The sequence below is a fragment of the Rutilus rutilus genome (assembly GCF_951802725.1).
Source record: "Rutilus rutilus genome assembly, chromosome: 16".
NCBI classification, from domain to species: domain Eukaryota; kingdom Metazoa; phylum Chordata; class Actinopteri; order Cypriniformes; family Leuciscidae; genus Rutilus; species Rutilus rutilus.
In genome coordinates, this window is record NC_140224.1 from 612794 (window position 1) to 635860 (window position 23067).

At 41.5% G+C, this 23067-nt stretch overlaps 1 protein-coding gene across 1 annotated transcript in view; it reads right to left on the bottom strand.

Moving 5' to 3' along the window:
• The window catches only part of dnah9 (dynein, axonemal, heavy chain 9), a 117545-nt gene extending 95157 nt beyond the window's left edge, over positions 1–22388 (bottom strand). The window contains exons 1-19 of the mRNA XM_084433490.1: positions 22340–22388; positions 12651–12847; positions 12400–12558; positions 12178–12308; positions 11460–11671; positions 10558–10791; positions 9811–9978; positions 9609–9725; positions 8989–9139; positions 8782–8896; positions 8614–8682; positions 6371–6497; positions 6036–6291; positions 4905–5146; positions 4663–4798; positions 4378–4574; positions 2087–2511; positions 1239–1461; positions 25–191 (exon numbers count right to left, since the gene is read on the bottom strand). Coding sequence (XP_084289616.1) covers positions 25–191; positions 1239–1461; positions 2087–2511; positions 4378–4574; positions 4663–4798; positions 4905–5146; positions 6036–6291; positions 6371–6497; positions 8614–8682; positions 8782–8896; positions 8989–9139; positions 9609–9725; positions 9811–9978; positions 10558–10791; positions 11460–11671; positions 12178–12308; positions 12400–12558; positions 12651–12847; positions 22340–22384 — 3371 coding nt within the window. The 5' untranslated portion in view covers positions 22385–22388. The remainder of the gene's footprint in view (positions 1–24; positions 192–1238; positions 1462–2086; positions 2512–4377; positions 4575–4662; positions 4799–4904; positions 5147–6035; positions 6292–6370; positions 6498–8613; positions 8683–8781; positions 8897–8988; positions 9140–9608; positions 9726–9810; positions 9979–10557; positions 10792–11459; positions 11672–12177; positions 12309–12399; positions 12559–12650; positions 12848–22339) is intronic.
• Between the last annotated feature and the right edge of the window lie 679 nt (positions 22389–23067).

Consider the following 23067-nt stretch of genomic DNA (forward strand, 5'->3'; position numbering starts at 1 on the left):
ACTCTTGGTCTCCATGTGCTGTACCTGAAGAAGTCGTTCTTGCGGAACTGCTCCCTGAAGGTGTATTGCGCCACATCGAACGAGGCACATCTCCTGCGTAGGTTGGCCACCTCGCTCGCCTGCAGCGGGGCCACGAGCTGCTTCACCCCCACAGCCTGCTTCTTCATGTTGGTCCACTTCTCTGGCAGCACCTGTCCATCAAACACACAGAGCAATGCCATGCTGAAAACACCAGCATATATGATGATAGCCACTAGCAGAGCATGTTAGCCACTAGTGTATTAAGGCCAGACGATACAGGCAAAAACAGTGTTTTTTAGGCATCTGTCAACTTTGAGATTGTGGGCTTTTTGGCTTTTCATAAAGTGTTTTTTTCAGACTAGTGTAAAGAAAACATCCAAAATGCACTTTTAACTGTATCTTTTAGGAGACTTTATCTATTTGCATCTGTAGATTTCACTTACAGTATATATCTTTAAATTCCTCCTACATTGAGCCATAAATCTCCGCTTCAGTAACACTGACATACACCAAACTTCACAGTGTTATTTTCCTGATTTTATACAACATTTTATTCCTAAATAAATGGTGAAAATGTATTTATTTTGGCTGTTGACAGTATTTTATGATTTGTGCACTAATAGAGACATCCAAAATCCCCTAAAACCTTTATAGACTCTAATATATCAAGAAAAATAAACAAGAATTTTGAACCTGACTTCATCCAATGTTCAGATTTTTGTTCTAAAAATGTATGCAATTTAGTGCATCTTTAATTAGATAACACCTCATTTGCATATTTAAACAACATTTCAGAAAGCTTGTAATACACTTTTTTTTTGCAATTATGAATGTAATCAATCAACTAGTGAAGTATGGTGATATCTATTAGTGTACCCTCCTCATCTGGGGGACATTCTTACATAGTTTTTAGAATTTTTCTTGAAAAAAGTTCTTTCTTAAGAAGCTTTTCCTGAATCCGGCCCGGACCCATCATGGAAATGCATGCTTGATTAAGCTGGCCTTTTCCACAGCAGTCCGAATAATACTTTCATTCAGTATATCTACCCACAGAACACCAGGTTATAGAACAGTTACTGCTAATAAAGTTTAAGATCGTCATTCTGAATCCTAGGAGGTCTGAGCCGCATTTAAGCAGTTTAATGTCTTTATCTATCAGCGTTCAGCTAAACGATCCCTCAGAGGCCACACTATCAATATCTGATGCAGACACTCACCTCTAGCTGCTTGTGAACTTCATCTGGGAGTTCTTGTTCATACGTCTTCAGCAGGTCGATGGTGTGTTGCAGAGGCTCGAACATCTCGTCTGTAGCGCTCTGCCGGTCTTTCAAGCCCATCAGGAAACCCATCATCTCCTTCAGGCCCTCATAGTCGCCCTCCTCCACTGTCTTCCCAAAACCAGCCTCAGTCACTCTGATGAACTCTTCCAGGTCAGACAGACTACAGATCACACGGCACACAGATTACAACAGGGATCGGACAGATATTGGAAAATTAAATTCAAGCACTACTTTTTTGGTTTTCAAAGACAACAATCAGAGATCTCACTTATCAAACGATATCTTAATTATCTTTCAAATTATAAAAAAGGTAAATATAGAAATAAAAACACTAATAAAACAAAATGGCACAAATAAAGTGCAGCAGATGCAATGACTGCGGTGACTTTAACTATTACAAGCTTGCTATGACAAAGATATCGCTTTCCATATTCAAACTGATTTTTTTCTCCCTTGAATATGTATATGTATATGTATATAGACCTGAAGAATGAAAGCTGTATAATATACTTGAATAATTTTTATGAGCAATATCACGCTCATAGCTCTGTGAAATGGCTCTATATCAACATCAGATGGGTGTGAAAAGATCAAATTGAACACTATTCTCTCAATAATTCAAGCACCTCTTCAGAAATACGGCTGTTTTCAGGGGTTTTCCAAGTCTTACATTTCAAAGCGTCGAATTCAAGCACTTTAAGCTCTTTAAGCACCTTGTACGAAATCAGGCAGAGCATTTTGCAGCTTCAGTTGCCTCTGATTAGCATACTACTCAGTGCTTTTACCTGTTAGTGACACGATCAATAAGATGCTGTTTGAACATCAAGCTCCACTTCTTGATGACGTTGAGCAGGGCAGCTTTAAAGGCTCGAGCGTCGACCCTCATCCAGCCCTCGAACACATGTATGGGCTGCAGTCGATACACCTCCTCGTACAGGCGCTCGTACGAGTCGACCTGCTGGCGGAAGCTCTCGAGCGGCGGAGGGGCTTCTGGGACCCCGTGCTCAGCGTGGGCCTCGATCTCCTCGCTCGTGAGGATGTGCCCGTACAGCAAGAACTGCTGCATGAACTCCGCTCGCTCGTCCACGTACAGGTAGGCGTAGCGCTCGAGGGTGTTGCGGTACTCAAGGCACTTTCCCATGATTTTCTCCACACGCTCCATGAGAGTTTGCCTCATTTCCGCCAGATCCCTCATGTCCTCCATATCATCCTGAAGGAACAAGACCACTGTGTCAATATATCCGATTGTAAACAACATAAATAATCGTCTGCTCTTGTTTTAATACACGTTTCTGGTTTCAGTTTGTTCTTTATAATCTTTTGAAGACCAGCATATAGGGGTCGTTCTCAGAACTCTAGCCAACGCTGTGGCAAGCTTCTCTCAAAGTTATGAACAAACATTCTTCCAGAAATGTTATAGAACGTTTGTTCAGAGTTATCCAGTCTTTAATAATGTTCTCTAAATGTTAGCACAAACACATAATTTAAAGATCATTCGTGGAACATTTTTCTGAAACGTTTTAGTTGGATGTTCGTCTAACGTTCAGGGCCCGGTTTCCCGATAACGCTCACTCTTAGCCTGCTAAGAAGACTCGAAAGATATATCTTACCAAATTTGTTTATTTTCCTAAGTGTGTTCCCCGAACTATACCTTAGGAAGCCGCTTAAGATATACCTTCTTACGTGCGACGTTACCCGGCGCTGTCCGTGGCAATGGTGCTGAATTGTTTGATATCGATGGCTCGAGAATCAATTATTCTCTCGTGCAGGGGCTGTTTATGTGAAAAAGCGGTCATCTTTATAAAAGAAGCACTTCAGAAATAGTTGAAATTTCAATTTATTATGATTATTGGATATTATAAAAAATAATTCAAACTATAATAGCCTATAAAAGCCTAGCCTACATATTTTAAAATTGTAACATATATTGCTGCCACAATAACCTTTTCAAAAATTTACATGCCGCCTTTTCTTTCCCATTTTTGTTCGCTGAGGTGGAGCTGTGATGAAATATTGTTCTTGTGTAAATACTTTCCAGCATTTCAGTAATAAAAGTTTACATCTTGCGTACGGTGCTCGGCAGTGATCAAAAAGGATTTAAACCGTGAATTTTGAATCTCTTGTAAACTCGGAGATGTGGATTCAGACGGCAATTAAATTACCACACGACCTGTTTGTCAAAAAAACAGAAGGTACTAATTTGGCCAGGGATTTTTACGCGGATTGGGTGAGAAAAACACTGATATTATGGATTCGGGCGGCACTAAAATCACCGACTTACCCCTGTAAATGTTTCAAATACCGGACGAGCCCATGAGAAACAATATTAGCGTCCGAATAGGACTTAACTGACAGTAGCCTATGCTTTCACTGGCCTTTAAAAGAGCGTTTTAATTCAATTAATAATATTGTATAATAATATAATTAAAAATCTAACAACAATCAGTGTAATGACAATTTTATTCTTTGCATGAAAACACTTGAATTAGCCTAATTTAATACTGTCTGGGTGTATTAAAACTTCAGAATTATATTCATATAGACCTGCAACAACGCTAAGAGAGAGCTACGAATGGTCCAGACCAACCTTACGAAAGTGTGACTTACAAAAGATATACTTAGCGTACGAACGTTTCGGGAACCATCCCATAAGGTTAAGAGAGAGGTTAAGGAATAGGTTAAGAACTACTTAGAGATAAGAACGCTTTGGGAAACCGGGCCCAGAACTGTCAGAGAACATTCACAAGAATAATATACAATGGAATGTTTCTGGACATTTTGAACATTTATAAAACATTCAGAAATAGCATTTTCATCACTTATTGAAAACTAACTTAACTTAATGGTGGCAAAACATTTTTTTATATATTTTTGTTTTCCGGGAATGACTTGATCTGCCTTTGAAATGACAAATGTTCAGCTGACCTCACAGACCCTTATTCCTTTTTCACACTTCCCCTCCAACCATGTCAAATGTATTAGACCCGTTTCACGATGACTTTAAAGAAGACAATGAAGGATCTTTGAGTTTCTTCACAGCTAAACCCAGATGAAGTGATCTGTTGGGCATCAGTACCTGATAGTGTGGGAAACCGATGTGCTCAGATAATCGTGGCACAAGCGTGGAGATCCTGAAGACGTCACTGATGAGGCTCTCCACCAGATGAGGGAAGCCGTCTGAAGCGTGAAACTCCAGGGACGGGCGGAACACGATCTCCGGAGCCTGCAGACACAGCTGGGCCTCGAAGAGCGGCTCCAGGCCAGCACTCTCGTCTGTATCGGGGGAATCGTGTGTTACGGTCTCAGTGAGGAATGGCAGGAACATCTTGGGAAACCCCTATGATTACTTTAGTAAGCACACCTGTGTTTTCCATGAAGAACTTGAGGGAGCTCTCAACAGCATCGAAGAAACCATCGATGAGCATTTCATCAATGTACTCCACATAACTCCTCCACTGGGCAGAGGACGGCTCTGCTTTAAACAGTGACAAATTGTCCTGAAACAAAAGAAAAACAAAAGAAATGTTGAATCGCTCCTTTAACATGCGTCATTTAGTCAGTTGTCATTAGACGGGATTCCCACTGGCTTTTGTCACAGCATACCTTCAGTAACTGATGGATCTTGGCTCCTGAGGCTCGGATGTGGTTGTACGTTCTCTCCAGATGCTCCGTCTTATCATCCAGGTTTAAGAGAGTATTTTTCTTCTCCTCCTTCCTTTCAAACACTGGCGTAGTCCAGCTCTTCATGATAGTCTGGATCTCCTCCACATTGTCCTTAGTCCTCTGCAGCCGTTGCTCCAAGTCATGTACCATCTCACGTTTGTCCTGGATGTATTCCCAGATTCCTAACACATTAGAAAAGTAGACTTTTTAGTTAGAGTATTCTAAATCAAAAGAGTGGATTATCATGTCATCATGACAATATGGACATTTGCAAAGATAATTTGTGGTGTGTTCATTAGCATTGTAAAGAGCAGCATGAACATTCTGCTAAACATCTGCTTTTGTCGGAAGAAGAAGAAAATCATATGGGTTTGGAACATGACAGTGAATTATTCCTTTAACAAAGTACAAAAAAAGCTTGATTTAGAGACCAGACTTAAACACAGGCTTTGTTTTTGAGCGTATATAAAAAATAAGAATACTTAATATAATAAACCTCAATCATAAAATAAAAACACAAACTGATCAAAGTTTTTTGATCAGAGCTCTATGTCATAAGGTAACACTACAATAAGGTTCATCAGTTAACATTAGTTTACTACCTTAGTTAGCATGAACTAATAATGAACAATACTTCTACAGCATTTATTAATCTTAGTTAATATTAATTTCAACATTTACTGATACATTATTAAAATCAAAGGTTGTATTAGTGAACATTAGTTACTGCACTGTGAACTAACATGAACAAACAACAAACAGCTGGATTATTATTAACTAACATTAACAAAGATTAATAAATACTGTAACAAATGTATTGCTCATGTTAGTTCATGTTAGTTAATGCATTAACTAATGTAAACTAATGAAGCTTATTGTAAAGTGTGACCATAATAAATGCTGTGAACAACAAAAAAGAGATTTATATTCTAAGAGATAAGAGATTTCCTATTAGCTGCCAGATATCACTGAGATAAGTGTGTTGCCTTCGTTTGGACTGAAGGAGGCTGAAGTTTAGGCAGATTCGGGTGTTCATGATGACGTCTGTAGATGGTCTGGATAGATCTGTACCTGGGCTTGTCCAGCAGAGGCTCTCCTCCGCTTCTTTGAGCTTGGCATCGATGTCTGTCAGCTGGCTCTGGATCAGTGGCATCTCCACCTCCAGCACGGTGCTCATCACTTTGTTGTACCAGCTGGTTGTGAGCTCCAGATTGGCCACATACTGCCACAGCAACTCCCTCTTGGAATAGATGTCATCAGCCATATCTGGGATGGCCTCAGCCTGTCTGGCCTTCAGGTACTTCACCTCCCGCAGAACCGACACCAGCTGCAGGACCAGATAACACTCACATTCAGCCCATGCAGAGCTATATTAACATGCTGAGCACACGCGTGTGTATAGAGACCTGCGGGCTGAAGTTGACGGAGATGAGTCTTGTGCGGTGCTCTCGGGATATCAGCGGCTTCTGGAGATTAAACTGTGACTCCTCGGCCACAGAGCTAGTCCAGGTGTCGTACAGCTTAGAGGAGTATCTGAAGAAAAAAGAAAAAATCAGCAAGACAATTACTGACATTTTTTTGATGTATGCCACAATTAAGGATTTCAATGAATAGTTGCTCTTCATACATCAAACGTTGGTGGTGCTTTATTCAAAAGTATTACAAGTAATTCATGCAACTTGTGTGCAATAAAGCTACACAAATCTGACTTTAAGCTGGTATTTCTTCCTCCACAGGATCTCTCAAATCTCAGATGTCAAGCATTGCACAACATTTCTGAAGACGGCATTTTTGCATCAAATACAATCGCAAATCAGATTTTCCATCTGCGTTGGAGGGAAATATAATCAGTAAATAATGGCATGAACTTACTGTAAGGATGTTTAGAGGACTCTGAATATAAAGCCACTTTTATATGCATTGTTTTCCTTGCTGGAGCTTGACAGTATAAATCAGTATAAACCTTCGCTGTCTGGAAAAGAGCAGCTCGGACATTTTCTCAAACATCTTCTTTTGGCTGAGTCAATTATTAGATAATGCTGTAGAGGTATATTATTCAAAGGACCGTCGAGGAATTGGGAATGGGATAGGCCAGGTTTAATCCTGGATCCCTGTGAACACAACAGGCAAATTCTTAAGTATTCAAATCTCAATCTTGCACATATTATGTGCAGATTACAGTCCTCCAGCAGAAAGTCCTTATGTAAGTAGGATTGCATGTGCGTGAGAATGATTGAACTGCTGGTTCTGACCAAAGCTCAGCATTCATCACTCGGCTCCCTGTACTGTTACGGTAATCTCTTTATAGGCCTGTTGTGAGAGACTGTACACTCTGGCCTTTATTGGATCTCTGTGCGCTTGGTGTGGTGTTGTGGTCTTGTTACAGCTGCAGAGCTGCGGTCCACCAAATCAAATATCTTTTTGCTTCACACAAGTCATACATCTCACTGACAAGATATTATGACAAGAGATACCAATAACATCTCTGGCTAAATTGTGTTTCCGCAACACCAGTGATTCCCATCATCTAACGAGGGGGCTTAATTCTGACTGGAGAGAACACAGATCTGGCTCCTTGGGAAATGCATAATTAGTTTATCATATGAAGGGAAACTGCATGCAAAACACACACATGAACACAAGTCCTTGGTTACACATAAAAGCGCTCTTGTGACACTCTGTGGGCAGTCGCGTGCGTTCCTGCGTTAGCTACGCTATACAAAACCATTGTTCATGCTGTGCTATGGAAGCATTGCACATAATTGGAGAAAATGAGACCCTGAAGTAATAATCTACAGACACTAGCGCCTTAAATGAGCAAATAAATCATGTTTATTTGTTTATTCCATGTAGAGCCTGAAGGTCCCTCAGCAATACCACCCATATCTTCTACTTACACCCTGATGCTCACGCTTGCAGCAGAGAATATACAGGTCCTTCAATAAAAAGGCCCATTTATTTTAACAAAGGTGGATCATAGTGGTCTATATATTGGATAAATAAAAATTGTTCATCTGGGTTTAGAGTATAAACTGGGACACACAATGGAAATAAACAAGATTAGTAACAGGGATTTAAGATACTAGGGATTTAATTGGACAAATACATTTGTAATTGTTTTAATGTGGCATTTGTATAATTAAAAGGAATAATAGTAGTCTCTTATTGGCCTGTTTAGCTGAGCCTTCCATAGAACAAACAAAACAATCCCTAAAAATGAATAAAAGACACATTATGAGGCCAATTATTATGAGAGGATATTTTGGGGATATTTAATTAGATTTTATCAATCAATAAATTCCACTAGAAACAAACCTTGTTGTATTATTTTAATTTAATACTGTGAAGCTGCTTTGATACAATCTGTATTGTGAAAAGCGCTATACAAATATACTTGACTTGACTTGACTTGACCAATTCTCAAAGCACAGACACCAACAAACAAGTTGGCCATTGGGTTTAGAATTTTATGAAAAATAACTGTTGTTATAGTGAAATAAAATGACTCATTCAGTGATACTGATATAATGACGGGCACTCTCACTGGGGATCGTGGTCATGTCACCCACCCTATGATCTGTGTGTGTCTTGTTAGCCTGTTAGCCCCCTGTGTGCACATATAGCCCTTGTGTATATTATATAAACTGACCGTTTGAATTCCTGCATCAGCTCATCGTATTTCTCGATCACCCCCTTTCCCTCCACAGACTCCAGACACCTATCATAACACAAACAAAGATGTTTAATGAAGAAAACAAACTGTTGGGCGATTCCCAATCAAGCCTTCTCAAAAAAACACAAAGCATAAGATATTTACGGGTAGTTGATGAATCTGAAGTTATTGTAAGGGCTTTGTATGCGTTCCTGCAATTGTTGGACAAATCTCAGTCCTCCAGAAACCACAGGCATGTTCTTGAAGACAGGAGAGTAACCTGGAAGACCAATAACAGTTAAAAACACAAGATGAGATAATAGCAAACACCCCAGTGATGTTACGTGTCGATAATGAAGATGAAGACCGAACCCTGGGTTTCCTCTTTCTGCATCTGATTCTGGAAGATCATCTTGCAACATTTCAGTTCCTCCTCAAACATTGTGATCAGCCGGGGATATCTAGTCTGAGCATCGGCTGCTATCAGGGGTCGTTCCAACAGTCTGCCGAACATCAACAAAACCTGCCAAGCAGAGACTCTATGAAGCTGGGTTGTCATTTTTGTATTGAAAAAACAAACACAAATGCTTTCCACCAGAGACATACTTTTTATTGTTATGGTTCACGGCACTATCAACTGCAAAAATCAGATATGCTAGTAATGAAAACATGTTCCAGGGTGGAATATTCTGCTCGTTGCGAGTACAACTCAGAAATAAAAAAGCCCCTAAAGTGTGTTTTCTTCTCCTGCAGGGTTTGAGCTCTGTTAAAGATCTCGAGTCTGTGGAGATTTGTGTGCATTCCAGTCCTAAAACACAGGCTGCGTTCCTGATCGGGACTTGATAATGTGCAGGTGTCTATAACTCATTAAAGACAGAGCAAGGCTCTGAAACTGTCTGTGTAATGTCCCAGGGAGCATGAGTGCAGCTCCACAACAAAACACGCTTTCGCAACATTACTGTATTTTTACACTAGCAGAAAGTGTTGCCCACCTTGAAAGCGTCATCCAGTCCAGACGCATTATCAAAAGCACAACCAAAGATGGCACCCAGCTGCTGGTCAGAGCTGTCCACGGCGAGCTGGAGCTTCATTAGAGCTGCTTCAAACTCCTGCAGACAAGCACTCTTTAATCAAGGAACGCCAACCTGTCATCTGTGCGTTTGTTGCGTGTTGTTGCAGAAGTTGCCCACTTACCAAATCACAAACATCAAAGCAGTCGTACGGCGTCTCTGAGAAAGTCTTGTATTTCTCCAAGAAGGACTGATGTAAGTGCTGGACTTTACGGCAGAGAGACTTTCCTTGAATCCCTCCAAACTCGACCTTCTCCAGCTTCATCATGTCAACTACCGTCAGCAGGAGAGTCTAGACAGTGGAAATGAAAAAGAAAACAGACAACTTTGTTTTCATATAATATCACTTTTCCCCCCACATAATTCCATATAGCTTAGTTACCCAGAACGCCTGTATCATTTCAGGATTAGGGCCCAAGCATACGCTATGCACAACTGCACATACAGTCAGACCTACATCTATTCAGACACCTTTAACATTCCTCACATGATCACAGTTAATTCGCTATAGTTTAGAAAATGGTAATAAAATATGACAAGAACTTTTGTTTTGTCCGTCCTTCTGTTAGACTGTCTCACACATGAAGTATGTTGAATATCTGTCAGCTGTTAAATTTAACTACACAATTAGATAATACCAAAAAGGTCGCATTAGCAATTAAATAAAAAACACTTCAGAAAACATGATCAGGTCAAAGTGTCTGAAAAGTGTTTGGGTATAAATGTCACAGTTTACTTTATTCTGCTCTGAGCTATAGTGTCCTGCACACACTAGTAAACAAAATACATCAAAAATGAAATCTGGTGTCTGAATAATGTCTGGTTGGCCTGTATGTGAACATGCAAGTACATGAAAAGTGTCTCTGCTTACTTCGATTGCTCTCAGTCTCTTCATGAAGTGCTCCAGCCCAACAAACACCAGGAGTGGGGAGAAATCCCACGGCAGAACCGTGTTCTCGGGCCTCTGGTACTGACTCAGGTTGGCCCGTCGGTCCTCGTATGTGTTCCTGAAGTACGTCAGCACATCTACAGCCGTCTGCACTCGCTGGAGGCTCTCCTGCACGTCTCCTTTCAGGATGTCTTCTGGGTTCAGGAAACTCCGGGCCTGACGAGTAAGTGAAGCGCTCACACTTACAGTAACGTCCCATTAGTTCACGCACCAACTAAAATTAACTAACAATGAGCAATACATTGTATTCTACATAATACATCTTTGTTAACATTGGTTATAAAAACACAGCTGTTCATTTTAGCTCAGTGGCCAGCTGCATAACCTTAGCCACTATGTGTTAAGAACTAGTTTGACTAATTAGCAGTTTGCCAAGGAGTAATCAGTCTTATTCTTCAGTTTAAATTAGACTAATCAAAGGTTTTAAGTAACTGACTTATGAAAGTTATGACCATACTTAAAGAAAAAAATAGATGACTAACTTGTAAGACTAGTCAAAGTGTTTTATGCAACTGGCGGCTGCTCTATTAAATAATATTAAGGTATATTAATATTAGTAATTGTTGAAGTGACCTACTGTAAGATTAATGCTTGAGAAATATTTTTCATAGTTTGTTCTCGTTAACTATTAATATAACATTTAATTGTTATACACAAATAAGCAAAGAAGCTGTCACTGCGACGGAACCCTTTCAAAGGGTACTAACATGTACTGCACCATCTAGGGTGTTTCTGTAGGGTGTAATATGGGTAAATAAGGTACAGGTGTACCACCCCAGTGACACTGGTGTACCTTTAAATGAAGCGTTTCTAGGTTAGAATACCTGCTGGATGAGGAGGTTGCCGATCTCCTGAAGAAGCACGATGAGTCTGGCCGGTTTGTTGTAGTATTTGGAGTTGGCCCAGATCAGACACACTGTGTGCATGAGGCCAGCGATCTTCTCCTTCACCTCACTGAAGTCTGCACTCTCCAGATCTTCCAAACCATTCTCCATCGGCTTGAGGAAGGCACTGATGTTCTCCGCCTCATTTAGAGCTTTATAAAATTATTATTATAGAATTGATAAAATTCATAGCTTTCATACAATTAAAGATAACATATTATGCCCTTTTTCTACTCTACTAGAGCAGGTTTGTCCCAACGCTCTGTTTACTTCGTTTCTGAACTCCTGAAACGCCTCCATTGTTTCTTGAGTTTCTCCTGGGAACGAACACGTCACAATATTCCTCATTATAATAATTCATACGCAGAATAAAGGGGCGGGGCCTGGTTGAGTTAGTTAGTAGTGTGTTAAACTGGCGGTTATGGTAAGGGGCGGGGCATTTCACAAACACACTCGAAGCGCTCGACCAATCACAACACACTGCTCCAGCCGACCAATCAGAGCACAGTATGCTTTTCAGGAGGAGGGGCTTCATAGAGACAGGAAGTTAACAGAGCGTTACTGACAGACTGGGAAGAGAGACAGATGAACATGGTAAAAAGCATCTTTAATGCGTCACGTTTAAAGGCAAAACTGATGTTTGTGCACAACACCGCACCTTCCACAACATCCCGGAGCATTTTTGCAAAAGCAGGATAATAACTGCTGTCGATGGCACACAGATGCTCCGCCAGCGTGGCCACTTTAGGTGCCTGGAGTTGACAGTGAATGCCCTCGAGGTCAGCAAGCCTGCAACACAACATCAAGTGGACAAACACGGTTGAAGAGCTTTTCCAGGCCACATCAGAGACTGAACTCCCCGTGCCGGAGTCACACTCACCTGGTCTTCCAGAAGCTCAGCTCTGCATGAGGAGTCGGGTTCGTGCCCTCCAGCAACAGCTCGGAGGAGTCCTTCTTCAGGACCTTGTACACTTGATTCGTCCAATCAACCACAACCGTCTCCATGGAGTAAATGAGGCTTCTATCCACGTGATGCAAACTGCAAACATATTACCAAACGAAGATGCAAATTAAATATTTCAGACAAAAAAAAAGTATGTTTATTAAAACCCCAGTTTGTTGAGAAGCCACCTCTTATCTCCTTCATGAGGAACTTGCTCGAGCTTCTCCAGTCCTGGAGGCAAAGGAAGGAACGTTTTGCCTTTGACTTTTCCAATCATGACAAACACCTTGTTTTTAAGATCGTGGGCTTGGCGCATGAGGTCCTGAGAGACAACCTGAGGAATGTCCCGGTTGTTCCTCAAATTGGACAGATAGGGTTCCACAAGCTAAAATGAAGAAAATTAAACAATTAGACAAAGGAATTGTATGCTGTGACAGTGTTTGTGGAGACTTTCAGCTACAGCTAGTGATACACCCAGATCTTAACCCTTAATCACTCCTCAAGTAGGGTATACGGTTTGTATCCTTGGGGTCCGATAGACCCCAAACTTTTACAGAGCGATTGCATAACGAAAATATACATTTTTTACATGGCTATATATCTATTTTTTTTATTTACTTCTCAACTATACATTAATGCTGTGTTTTTGTGGATATTTGGTCTTTTTGTACCTATTTACTGCACAATTACTTAAAGCTGCCGTCGGCAACATTTTTTTTATCAAATTCAGTGAAATTGACACTATAATCCGACAGAACAACATAAATAAGTTGGTTTTAGAAAAAAACCCGAGCTTCTAACTCCACCTGGAGCATGTTATTTGTTTTGCAAAAACCCACCGCTCCCGTCTCATCGGGTCCAATCAGCGCAGGGGGGGGGGGGGGGGGGTGAGATCTGACTGTCAATCACAGGTCGTGCACACACGTCAGATTCCCTCTCCCTCGCGCAGATGCACACGACACGCCTGAAGTTCGCCTGAAGATTGTACGAAGCGTGATGGCGGAGAGAAAATCTACTAACAAGCTTCCAATTCCTCGGTTATTGCTATCTATGGATAGATTAGCCAGGGCAGCCTACCTCCGAGTCCATGGTGTTGATCAATGCTGAAGAGACGCGCGTTCACAGAAAATCAGGTACACACGCACTGACGATGGGCGGGTGCTCGTTGGTAGTGGGGGAGGGGCATGAGAGTTGTAAACATTCAAAATTTTGGCTAAGTCGACTCAATCTGCCAGACTTGCCGACTGCAGCTTTAACTACGCCATAAATTGGCTTATGAAAAATTATTTTTTTATGAAAAAATCACTATAATCACAATAATGATCTTAATTAAATCTAAATGGTTTTTGGACATTGCTCTATGTGTTAGGGATAGAATACTGCCATCTGCAGGTTTGTGGAAAAATGTTAGGAATTATAGTTAAAGAAAGAAAGTGCAATGACCACATATATCCAATAGAGGTCAATAGGGACTCATTTTATTTTCACTTAATTTTTCTTGATGCTTCAACTTCTCCTCACAACTTTATGATATATATATTTAATTGGTATCTTTTTAAAGCTTAGAATCTCAGCTTTTTAATACATCCAAGCACTTTGATTAACTCTTAACGAGTGCTGAGTAGTCCCTCTAAACCGGAGTGTACCGCCCGCAGGCGCCACCTAGCTGCGGAAAAAATCATAATCATATTTTTCAAAACTACTGCCTTGATTAACACAAAATAGGTGTCATTTGAAAGCTTAGAGTCTGAAGTTTACAATGAATGTAGCCAATTTGATGAACTCCTAAGTGGTGCAGAGTTATTTGCTGATAAATAGAATTTTTCTTTCCAAATCTTTAAAATATGTTTTTGTACTATGTACTGCAATGTGTCAAAAACATCATACAGCTCATGAAACATTCACAGATCGTTGTAAATGGCACATCATTTTATACCGCATATTATTACAATTAAAATCAGCCCAAAATGAACATAATCTATTGTGTTGATCATAAGATATTCCTCATGGAGGAACCATTTTAAAAATGCCCATTAGGGGGCGTCAAAGACTGAAAATGCTATCTTGGCTCCAAATACTGTAACTTTTGATAACTTTATGCAATCACCACAAAATTTGATCCAGATGCAGCTCACATGTAGAGGGACTTCACCAAAAAATATTCTTATTTCCTTCCTGAGTTATTCCATGTCAAATAAGAAAGATATGCAAATTCAAAATTAAAATGCTATATATTTTTTGTCTTTTATCAGCAGTTTTCCGGCATGAGAATGCCCAAATTTAATGTAATTTATATTTTCTAAAAATGTGAAAAGTTTTCAATCAAACGATGCCTATCTTTTGACTGTCGTTGCTATAGTTTTGGAGTTATTAGTTATTAGTCTTTAGTTCACTTTCAAGGGAACTCGAGCTGCGTCGAGACGCGGTGGGAACGCTCTGCGTGATTGCGTCGTGAAGCACGTGTATAATCAGTCCAATGGAAAGACGAGACGTCATAGGCGGGTGACGTCATCGACCAGGAAGCTATAAAGCACCCCTGAGACAGACCGCGACAGCTTCTGTGCCTTCAGCAAGCGGATCTGTGTATTCTGTCCTTGTCATATTTATTGTTGTCTGTCAAGTTGCAATATATATATATATATATATATATATTATGGCAAAAGAGAGCAAGCAAGCGTTGTGTTGTTCCCTGCCCACGTTATATCACGGGTGGGGACACACACTTAAGCTTTGTGTTGCTTGTTTGGGAGTGGAGCATGTCAACAGTCAGTTCTCGAGGGGGCTGACTGTGAGCATTGCGAGAAGCTGTTCGTGAGGACGCTCCGCTCCCGCCGGCCGTTCTTCGAGGAGGACGGTTCGGTGCGCGCGCCTTGGGTCCCGCTGCTGCCGAGGCACGGCGTCGACGCGCATCTTGGGGATCGCAAATGGTTCTAACAAACACCTGTTAGATCCAGTGCCTTATCTCGGGCGGTTTCTCCTCCCCGGGATGAGGCACTCATGCTGCGATTTCCAGTTCCGAGGAATTGGCATCGTTAATGTTTGTTTAGAAAAAATATCAAAATAAGGCAGATGTTTATGAGTTTTCAATAAATAAATAAATAAGTCAGCTCATAACTCTGTTGAATAAAGAGGAGCTTATAAAAGGAGGTTTTATCTAGTGCTGTTGCTAAGTTAAATATTACTGGCCAGCCGAACATATATGAGAGTGAAAATATAAGGAAATCTTTATATCTCAGCCTCCTCGTCGGGGAGTGCCGTTTTTTCCCTATCTCCACACTGAGGTGTCGAGATCGTGGAATAAACCGGTTTCTGTTTATGTGTTTTATTCCTAAACTTCTACTATAGTAATGTTATGGGTATTAAGTATCATGGTATGACAGTGCCTCGGGTTAAAGAGACGCTTGTGAGCTATCTCTCTCCCGTGTTGGCGTCATCATAACCCCGACGTTACCCAACAGCCATCATAAATAATAGATAAATATTATTAGGCAGCACTGGTAGGTAAAGTATATAAGGACATGGAAGAATGTGAGGATGTAACAGCACTGACGCTATTCGAGAATTGCGTTGCGCAACAGATAAACTATACCGGGGAGGGACGGTTTCGAGAAATCGTTTCTCCTCAGCATCCTCTGGGTGGCGACTCTCTGAGGAGGGTCACAGCGCTGCCAGTTCGGTTGTTTCCTGCTGGTGGCCACGGAGTGATATATTTATATATATATATATATATATATATATATATATAGTTTTTCTGATGTAAAGAAAAATTAAGATAAAATATGTCTGTTCTTCTGGACGCTCCGCTTAAAAAAAACCCCGAAGAAATAAACTCTTCAGCAGCGTTCCAGAGGTTTCTTCCTCACCGATCTAATGTTCCTGAGACTGCTGGGCGGGAGCAGTCTCAGCATACTTAAGCTCCTCGCAGCATAGAGTGCGGCAAAACAGAGATTCGCCATTCGGGCTCATCCACAATCGAGGGGGACCTGGGTGGCGGTTGCAGTCTAGCCAGTTAGAGATATGCAAGATCTGAGGACTGTTTTATCTCTAAAATAGCTTGGAAGAAGAAGCCCTGACGCCGAGGCTGCAGGCTTCTGAGGGTGGTCCCCTCCGGGGTAGGGACGGTTTTGAGAAATCGTTTCTCCTCGGCGCCCTCTGGGGTGCGACTCTCTGAGGAGGGTCGCAACGCTGCCAGTTCGGTTTTCCTGCCAGTTCGCCGTTTCAGGACACCGAGGTGTCAGCGTCCCCAAACGATCCTCCGAGGAGGGACGTAGAGCAGTCAGTTTGGTTTCCCTGCCGGTTCGCCGTTTCAGGGCACTGAGGTGCCTGCTTTTTCCAACGATCCTCCGAGGAGGGTCGTAGGAACAAAGCTAGTTAGAGGTAGGCAAGATCTGAGGACTGTCGTTATCTCTAATAAAACTTAGACAAGAAGTCCTGACGCTGAGGCTATCAGGCTTCTGAAGGTTCCTCCGGGGCAGGGACTTTTTTGAGAAATCGTTTCTCCTCGGCACCCTCTGGGGTGCGACTCTCTGAGGAGGGTCGCAGCGCTGCCAGCTCGGTTGTTCCCTGCCGGTTCTCCGTTCAGGGCACCGAGGTGTCAGCGTCCCCATATGATCCTCCGAGGAGGGGCGTAGAACGGTCAGTTCGGTTGTTCCCTGCCGGTTCGCCGCTTCAGGGCACCAAAGTGACTGTTCAACCAAATCCAGAGGCCAGTCTCGAGAGACTGGTTTCCCTAGTAGAATTTCTGGCAGTGTGGAAACTACTGCCACATATTTCTCAGTGGGTCCTGCACACTATAGAAAAGGGTTTCAGAATTCAGTTCGGTTCTCGTCCGCCCAGATTTCTAGAGGTCCTCCCCACAGTGGTGGACCCCGAGCAGGCTCTGGTTATGGAGCAGGAAGTACTGACACTTCTGCAAAAGGAGCTATAGAAGGGGTTCCTCCTCCCAGTAGACAGTCAGGGTTTTACAGCCGTTACTTCATTGTTCCAAAGAGGATGAGGGGTTGCGTCCTATTCTAGACCTGCGTCAATTAAACAGCAGGTTTCAGAATCTCAAGTTCAAAGTATGCTTACGCTAAAATGATTGTGTCACAGATTCAGTCCGAGGACTGGTTTGTCACAATAGACTTGAAGGACGCTTACTATCCATCCTCATCACAGGAGGTTCCTGAGGTTTGCTTTCGGGGGCGAAGCATACCAGTATCGGGTTCTTCCATTCGGCCTTTTTTATCACCCTGCACCTTTACAATATGCGTGGATGCAGCTCTGGCTCCTCTGAGACTCCAGGGCATTCGCGTATTATACTTTATCGACGATTGGTTGATCTTAGCTCAATCTGAGCAGATGGCAGTTCGGCATCGAGATGTCGTTCTGTCTCATTTAAAGATGTTGGGGTTGCGGCTTCGCCGTAGATGGGGTAAAACTAGGCCAGTCACTCACTGTGGAACAGTTTCAGACTGTTGGGTCTCATGGCAGCTGCGTCCAACGTAATTACTTTTGGCCTTCTGTATGTGAGACCCCTGCAGTGGTGGCTCAGGACAAAGGGGTTTTCTCCGAGGGGAAATCCGTTTTCGCATGATCAAGGTCACACGGCTATGCCTACGTGCCTCGGTCATGTGAAAGAACCTTGGTTCCTCGCCCAGGCCCAGTGTTGGGGGCTTTTTGTCGACGCATAATGCTATCGACGGATACTTCCCTCACAAGTGGGGGGTGATCATGAGTGGTCGCTCGGCGAAGGGTCTTTGGCAGGACCATCTTCCTTTTTGGCACATAATTGGCTAGAAGTGATGGTGGTATTCCGAGAATCTCAATACTTCCTGTCAGACCCGAGAGGTCACCATGTGCTTGTCCTTCCGGACAACACACTGATGGTTTCGTATATCAGAGCAGATATCCTTTCCACTCCAGGGACTAGGGTGCTTGTTTCCTAGTGTGCGCATGGTCTTCATACAGAACAGGCATTTGTCATATGGCGTAGTGGGTATAGGGTTCCCACCGCGTCTCGACGCAGCTCGAGTTCCCTTGAAAGGGAACGTCTCAGGTTACGTATGTAACCCTGGTTCCGAGAGGGAACGAGACGCTGCGTCGCCTTGCCATACTCCCTGCATGCCTGTGATCGACTTGCTTCGGCTTTCAGAAGCTGTCGCAGTCTGTCTCAGGGGTGCTTTATAGCTTCCTGGTCAATGACGTCACCCGCCTATGACGTCTCGTCTTTCCATTGGACTGATTATACACGTGCTTCACGACGCAATCACACAGGGCGTTCCCACCACGTCTCGACGCAGCGTCTCATTCCCTCTCAGGGAACCAGGGTTACATACGTAACCTGAGACGTTTTGTGTGTGTCACTCAGAAAAAAACAACTCTAAAAATGCTCTCTGTTGCAGTCACACACATGTGTGTGTGTGTGTGTGTGTGTGTGTGTGTGTGTATGAGATAGAAAGTTTGTTCCACTTTGTCTTTATGCTCTAGGACCAGACCTTGGTTTATATGTAGAAATTTTCATATTTATACTGGATTTATTTTTAAAAAATTGACAAACAAAATTAAAAAAGTCATTTTCAGTGTGGGGTCTATCTGACCCCAAGGTAAAAACATTTTTACACACCTTTAGAACAACCGAATCAAGCCCAGATTTTTTGTGCTTGTTTAGATAGATTATTTAGGAAAATTCACAGAGTTTCATGCCCCTGAGATGAAGGTAACACTTTTTAAAAATGAAGGAAAAGTCCAGTGGACCCCAAGGAGTGATTAAGGGTTAAAGGAGGCCCTCACTTCAGAATTAAAATCTCCTGATAGTGTTCTCTCCTCCTCGTCATCCAAGATGTTCATGTCTTTCTTTCTTCAGTGGAAAAGAAATGAAGGTTTTTGAGGAAAACACTCCAGGATGTTCCTCCATATAGTGACTTCAATGGGGTCCAACGGGTCGAAGGTCCAAATTGCAGTTTTTTACGCTCCAGCCGAGGAATAAGAGTCTGATCTAGACAAACAACTGGTCATTTTCTAAACAAAAAATAAACATTTATATACTTTTAACCACAAATGCTGGTCTTGCTCTAGCTGTGATGAGACACACTTTACATAATCAGGTTGAAATGTCCGCTGGTTTGTCTAGATGAGACTCTTATTCCTCGGCTGGATCGAGACTTTGAAGCTGCACTGAAACTCACATCTGGACCTTCGACCCGTTGGACCCCATTGAAGTCACTATATGGAGGAACAATCCTGGAGTGTTTTCCTCAAAAACCTTCATTTCTTTTCCACTGAAGAAAGAAAGACATGAACATCTTGGATGACGTGGAGGAGAATACACTATCAGGAGATTTTAATTCTGAAGTGAACGACTCCTTTAACCCAGCAGCCTTTACTATAACCCAGTTTATGGTGCAGAGTATATAATTACACAATGAGGCAGAAGAGGGTTAGTCATGCTGTGAGTGTTAGGAACGGCACACAGACTGATGTGATTATCAGTGATTAGCCTATTGTCTCGTCACCTGACCCAGTGTTGGCATTAATGAAGCGGCTCCTGCTATAGTGACGAGCTGAGACGCTTCTCTCGGGTCAAGGGTCACGGCTCATTGCTGGGGAACAGCTCTGGGGTTTTGTTGTCCTACACTACATGAGTAAGCCATGAACAATGGAAGTCGTGCAGGTCTCTTCATTACCACATAAGGACGACTCACTCTACAACAGCACATTAGCACAGGGAGCGCTCTCAGAACTAACGCTAACGTTCTGTCAATGTTCTCTCAAAGTTAGGAACAAACGTTCTTCCAGTAAAATTATTAATTCGTTCAAAGTTATCTGGTCTTTAATAGTAATGTTCTCAAAAACATTTTTTTCCTGAAACATTGAGGATTTCTTTTTAAGTGAACGTTCGGATAACATTCAGAAGTGACGTTCCCATTACGTTTCCAAGATGATAATGAGATGTTAGTTTAACCAACAGAAAACTATTTAAAAACATTTTAAAAATGTACGTTCTGTACGTTCAGAAAACATTTAGAAATAACATTGTCATAACATAATGTTAGCGAAACATTTTTATAACACATTTGTTAGCTGGGCGGTTTCATGTGCTAACCTTGGCCTACCTCTCAGTAATAAAGTTATGTAAAATGTCCAGCCTGTAGATCTTCATCATTATGAGCAGGTGTTTGAGGGCAGAGAAGTGCAAAACAAAACAACATCGCAGAAAAAGTAAATCTGAAAGCACTAAATGAATTCCCTCCCTAATGTTATGTGATATTAAAAATGCAATTTTAAAGTTAAAAGTAATTTAAATGTAATTGCCAATTTCGTTTCAATCAATTGTAGTCGAATATATAAGTTCTTTGTTCTGAATTATCCTACAACTTACTCTACTGGTTAAATGAACTAAAAACGGTGCAAACTAATATGTGAACCGATTCTTTCGGACAGTTCTGCGGACTCTTTGACCTGGTGATTCTTTGATAAGAAGAACCGACTCAAAGGAATCGTTCGGTTGCCAACAGACAGCACAGGGAAAACACGAACGGATTGCTGAAATATTGCCACAGAAAATAAAACTCATTAATTAATAAAACAGCTGTTATTTTAAAGTCGTCATTAAATCAAATGTGACATTATTTACTACTTTGTTAGCGTCATTACTAGTCTTGTGGTGAACAATTAACCAGTGCAAGTTAATACACAGAAAAAATGTGTTTGTCCTAGTAATCATTAATCAAAATCATTTTTCCCTGTTGTGCTATTTTTCCATGACGTAAGTTATTAATCTCAGTGAGAAAGCACGACGTTTGCCTGTCGTGATTACAGCCGGTGTCGTGTGCTGCCCCCTAGCGGAGGCGCCCGCTCACACTCCCGTTCACAAGACGACGGAAAACGCAATAAAGTTGGGAAATACCCGGTATTATCCGTGACAAACCATAATCTGTCAAGACAAAAAACAGAAATCAACTGTGTGGATGAAGATTGTTGATGATTTTAGGATTCTCAGGTGAGATTCTCAATTGATTCAGTTGTATGAACGCCCTGGGGTAAAATGTTCAGACTGCTGACTCAACGAGTGTTTTACCGTAATTGTACAGTATCATCATAATCATAACACAGTGCCGACATTTTATTAATTTCATACTGCAAACGTCACGTGACACGTTTAGGAAACGAGGCTTCTTTACCTCATAACTGCTTAGAAACGTCTCGAAACAGTGAATCATTTTGCGAAGTAATTGGTTCAATTGATTCAACTTTGGAAAGCTTCGGTTCTCCTATCACTACTTAACGGCTCAGTATTTTGACTGAATAATACAGTTTATTTCTCGCAAAAAACCTTATAGTAACTGTTATTGCCTCCCAAACACTTTCTATATATGGCGTGCGTCTCATCATTGTACCATAATGTGATACTTTTATATATGTTTGTACGGTTTGAGTCTGGTCGCCATTCTAATGCCGGAGCGCGTGCAGGACATGTTTCAAAATATCTCCTTTTGTGGTCCGAAAAGAAAGAAGGACACGAGGCATTGGAACAACAACACCAGGGTGAGTAGAAGATGATTTAATTTCCATCTCTTCAATGTTCTTTCACTTATAAATGCGTCACAACACTGAAGCAAAGTCGGTTGTAATTTGCAAATGTCTTTTAAAACGATTTCAACTCGGTACATAAAACTTAAGTTAGTTAACTTAATAGCTTTGCAGTTTGTATCAAACACTGTATTTGATAGCTAAAAATGCTCACATTAGTTGCATTTATAAATGAATTTATGTAACTGTTAACTCACAAACCCGGCTTTTACAATCATTTTGAAAATCTGATTAAGTGATTCATTTACAAAGAACCGATTCAAAAGAATGATTCATTAGCCAATCGGGCAGCGCGAACTCGACTCACCTTTTCCAAAAGCACCGAGAACTCCTCCAAAGGAGAATGAGACATACTTCCCCAAGTTAAATGTGTTTTCATGGTATTGACGGACAGCGCTGTTTTGCTATGTTTCACAAAATACACAGATTTGCTTTTCCCGCGTCCCGAGAATCCGAGTTTTGGGATAAGCTGTCCGGAGGAGCCGAGGGACACGACGAGAGTCGTCTCGTCAGCTTTATCTAAAAAGTCCTGAATGACCTCTCGTTGTTCTTCTACGGCAAGACATTTTTGCCAGCGTTCAGACTTTAGATTAAACGCTTTTAATACACAGTTTTCAAAATATCCATATCTTTCGTCCACTTTTGACTGCTCGTTGTTTTCCATTTTGCCGACTGAACTGAACTGACTGGATAAACCGCTGTCTCCATAGCAACCCAGTGTTTACATGATGGGTCAGCCTGCTGTTGCTATGCCAAAGACAAACCGTCGGTTTATACATTTAAATATATCATTGTAAACACACGGACCTTCATCTCTGACTGATGACGCGTTTTTAACGGTCATAAGCGTCGTATTTTTTTAAAATAAATTTACATTTAAAAGAATGTATGAACATTAATGTATGATATTACACACAACAAAATACATCCGCGATCAACTTGCCATATTTCTCTCTGACTGCCTTTATGAATCTCTCTCTATTTTTTCCTCTTGTGAAAGTTGTGGAAAACAATATTATGGAGATTTTCTTTTGT